The sequence below is a fragment of the Protopterus annectens genome, chromosome 12.part0 (genome assembly GCF_019279795.1).
Source record: "Protopterus annectens isolate FY-2018-M chromosome 12.part0, PAN1.0, whole genome shotgun sequence".
Classification (NCBI taxonomy): domain Eukaryota; kingdom Metazoa; phylum Chordata; order Ceratodontiformes; family Protopteridae; genus Protopterus; species Protopterus annectens.
In genome coordinates this window covers 414,156,312-414,159,892 of record NC_056746.1, presented here as the reverse complement: position 1 = coordinate 414,159,892, position 3,581 = coordinate 414,156,312, and the positions used below count along the sequence as shown (strand labels likewise).

The following is a 3,581-nucleotide window of genomic DNA, read 5'->3' as shown; positions in this document are numbered from 1 at the left end:
ACGTTTGTGCAAGGGAATAATGATAGTCATTTTCCATTTAGATTGTGATTGAAAAGAGTATCTAATGTCATAGCTGATTCTTGTTGCAACCCATACACACGCAGTCTGGGATGTTATCAGATCCCATAGATGTTGTGTTTTTGGCCTTAGAAAGGCCGTTTATAACCTGCTCTTTACAGGTACAAGAAAGGGGACAGGTGGTAGGGATATCATAGGGTACGTGTGGCAGCGACAAAGGAGTGAAGTTTTCACATAACCTGTTGGCCATTTGTTTTTGGAGGGTCATAGCACCCACCTCAGTATTCTATGTCCCCAAAGTATGTTTACACCTGCCTGGGTATGTATGTGCTTGCCCCTTGGTACTTTGAAGCTAGAATTACCATTACATTTTGGGGTTATTCTATTTGTTTTACAACAGCACATTACACTACTGTATAGCTACTGTCTGTTTTCATGTTCTGTTCTGCATTCATTTTTTAGAAAATATATATAGCCATTACTTTCTGGCCAGCTGTTATTCATAACCTTAACCTTTATCCTGTCAATGTAAATTCAAAATAAACTCTATAAAATATATAAATAGCTGAATACATTGTTTTTGTTGTCATCAAAAATTATACAGGCAGACTTACTGTTAGTAAATCACATTTATCGATAGACATTAAAAGCAGGAGTACAAATAAATGTGTAGTGAAACAAAGCCATACTGCTATTAAACTCTTTCATACAACTAAACAATTACAGTTTACTGCATGTGTTTAAGGTGCCACAAGATCAGGTTCCACGTTTTAGGGCACACACTTTGAAATGCTTTGGTGAAGATGTTAAACCGATGACAGGGGTTAGATCAAGATCTGATGCTGAGATACCCGGGGGAGGACAGAAGCAGAATGTCTGAAACAAGGTGGTAAAGAATAGGAACAGTTCCATTTTGGCAATACTTTCTCCAGGGCAAATTCTTCTGCCTGTTAACACAAAACATGAAAATTAAATTGTAGCAACAAAAACAGCAACATAAAAATATTACTTTTTTTTTAATAGCTCTTGTTTCACAGAAATTGTGGCAGCGCTGCTTCTAAAACAAAAGGCAGATATTTAGGAACACATCTGAACACTGGAGGATTGCCACTGGGGTGGTAAAGCAAGCCTCTGTGAGGGTGCTTTCAACCTTGGTTAATTCAGGGCATCTTTCCTGTATTGTTGTTACCTGACTAATACATGTAGTAGTGCAAACTAGGCAAAATAGACTTGGGTGCATGCAAAGTGTTGCGAATTCCACTTGTAATCTATAAAGTCTATGACAGGAAGTAGAATAAAAATATAAATGCACTACAAAATTAGACATCATTCTAACAGTGTAAGCTCTTGACTGCCAGTAACCAAAGTTACTTTTTGTAGGCTTAGACATTGTCAGACGGAAAAGCTAATCTGTTTCCAGAAGTCTAAGTCTGGGTGGTTAATAAACAGAGCCTTTGCCAGAAATAAAGGAAAGTATGTTTTTTCTGCTATGGCTACTATTTGCCATAAATATAACAGTATATTGCCATCAGTATGTAGCAAAGTATTTGGTGAGTTCAAAAACAAGGCCTGAGAGGTACTATATACTGAAAGAAAAATACAGTCTCATGTTTACAGATGATCGTGTGATTTATTGTGCATTAACTCATTAAAAAAGTTACCTGAGCTTGCAAAAATTAGTATGTGTGGTTGCTCATTTTTTTACTCTCTTTTTGTCTCCCTACAGTTGACTGTCACTGGACCCTGGTGCCTCTCCTCAATTGCTGGGTATAACTATCCCTCCTGGCTTTCCTCAGACTAACTCCAAAGAAGGGTTGGGACAAGAAAGGAGGTGACGTCCTTCGCCCAAGTCATACTACTGCTAGGAGTGTTTTTTCATATCTTTGTCTCTGCTCTGCTAACACCCTGTATGTGAGGGGTGCAGTAGGTGGGTCAAGCCAATATGCTCCTCATTTGCGAAGAAACTGATATATGGATGCTACACCAGACACCCTCAGGAAGCATTTTTCAGTTGTTTCACCAGTCTCCACAAAAGAAATCTAACTGCATTGTATGGTCTGTGCATGGGTCCCTCCCTGGAGAGGCATACTAATTCTCCCCTTCCAGCTCCTCAGATGCCTGAGCCACTATTCAAACCCTGGTCACCTAGGCCATAGTCAGGTCTTTATCATTCTGTGCCACAGTGCTTGTTAGCTGCTCACGTATTTTACTATGCAACTGTGATGTCATAACAGTGGTAAAACAGTAATATAATATCATATTATTAGTACAGCAACGATTAGAACTGTATTTTTAATCAGATATACTTATTTATAAATGTCAATATTTACTACAAAATAAATGTCATTGTACGTTGTCTTTATGCTTGTAAATATCCCACTCTCCAGGTCTATATCAACACTTTGAAAATGTAATAGGTCGAATCACTAAATGTCGAACTGAAATGATCGATCTATTACATTTTCGAATGCTGATAAAAAATACCCCCCCCAAAAAACTAAAGGGTGTAGGCACCCCCACACCCCCCGCTACTTAAATATACCAACTCCGAGACCACACTACATTGAGGTAAATGGAAATCTCCCCTTACGGAGATTTCCATTTACCCGTTCGATGTTCTACCCTTTCGGCATTCTCGATGCAACAATATCAAATTCGATATTGTCAGCATTCGAGATGCTGATAAGGACCCCACTCTCCATCTAGTCCTGTTTGGACTACTAGCTGTACACCCTAGTTATGCACCCACACATCTTTTGATCTTCCAAGTACTTCTTTCCAGTCTGCCCTCAGAATGACCCTTTGTTGTGCAGACTTCCTGAATTTTCAGGAAATTGACCTTATGGTACTCATTTGCAGTGGAGAGTTGTAGAATGTGACACCAGGAGTCTTCCCTTGCACATTAGCTGGTCAAAGTCACTAGATAGCCAAGGGACATGTGCAGCGAATTCACAACTTCATGCTGCTCCCCTCCCTAGTTAATTAGGCCACCTGTAAGGTTTCTGGTTTCTGCTACATGTTACACAATTAATGGGTTTACCCTGAACTCTGCCCCTACGATAGGAGAATTGGCCACTGATATTTCAACATATCTCTCCCATAAGTTGACACCACCAGTGATTTAGGTCTGTTCCCAAACTCTGGTCCCTTTGTGCTGGTAAATTTTACATTATTCAATTTCCAACTGAGCTTTCTAGAAAGTCTCCTAACACTGAGGAAGAAGAGTTATCAAAATTATATACACGTATGGACTTCAAAAGTGTTAGTAAATTTTTATAATGAAAATGAATGTAGGCATGTATGGTCCCTTTGTCACTGACTAATTTTTTTTTTTTACCAATTGTGGTCAGTAGGAATATTTTCCTGTTACTAAAAAGAGAAGTTAAGAAATATGCATTTAACCATCTCCCTGTTTGCAGCTTAACTTCCTGTCAGAGCATAAGTTCTCAGACTCTGTCACTAAACTCCCTCAAACCACAGCAATGTCAGCAATCTTCCCACATATACAAAAAAAAAAAAAAAAAAAACCCTTTTTTTTGAAAAAAAACCCTTTTTTTCTTTTT

At 38.6% G+C, this 3,581-nt stretch overlaps 1 protein-coding gene across 3 annotated transcripts in view; it reads right to left on the bottom strand.

Annotated features, from left to right (window-relative positions):
- Nucleotides 1–628: 628 nt before the first annotated feature.
- Nucleotides 629–3,581, bottom strand: part of LOC122816618 (cytochrome P450 2K6-like) — a 659,285-nt gene continuing 656,332 nt past the window's right edge. For all 3 annotated transcript variants that reach the window (XM_044089529.1, XM_044089527.1, XM_044089526.1), the window contains one exon: nucleotides 629–965. In XM_044089529.1, the coding sequence (XP_043945464.1) occupies nucleotides 775–965 (191 nt within the window). In that variant the 3' untranslated portion in view covers nucleotides 629–774. The remainder of the gene's footprint in view (nucleotides 966–3,581) is intronic.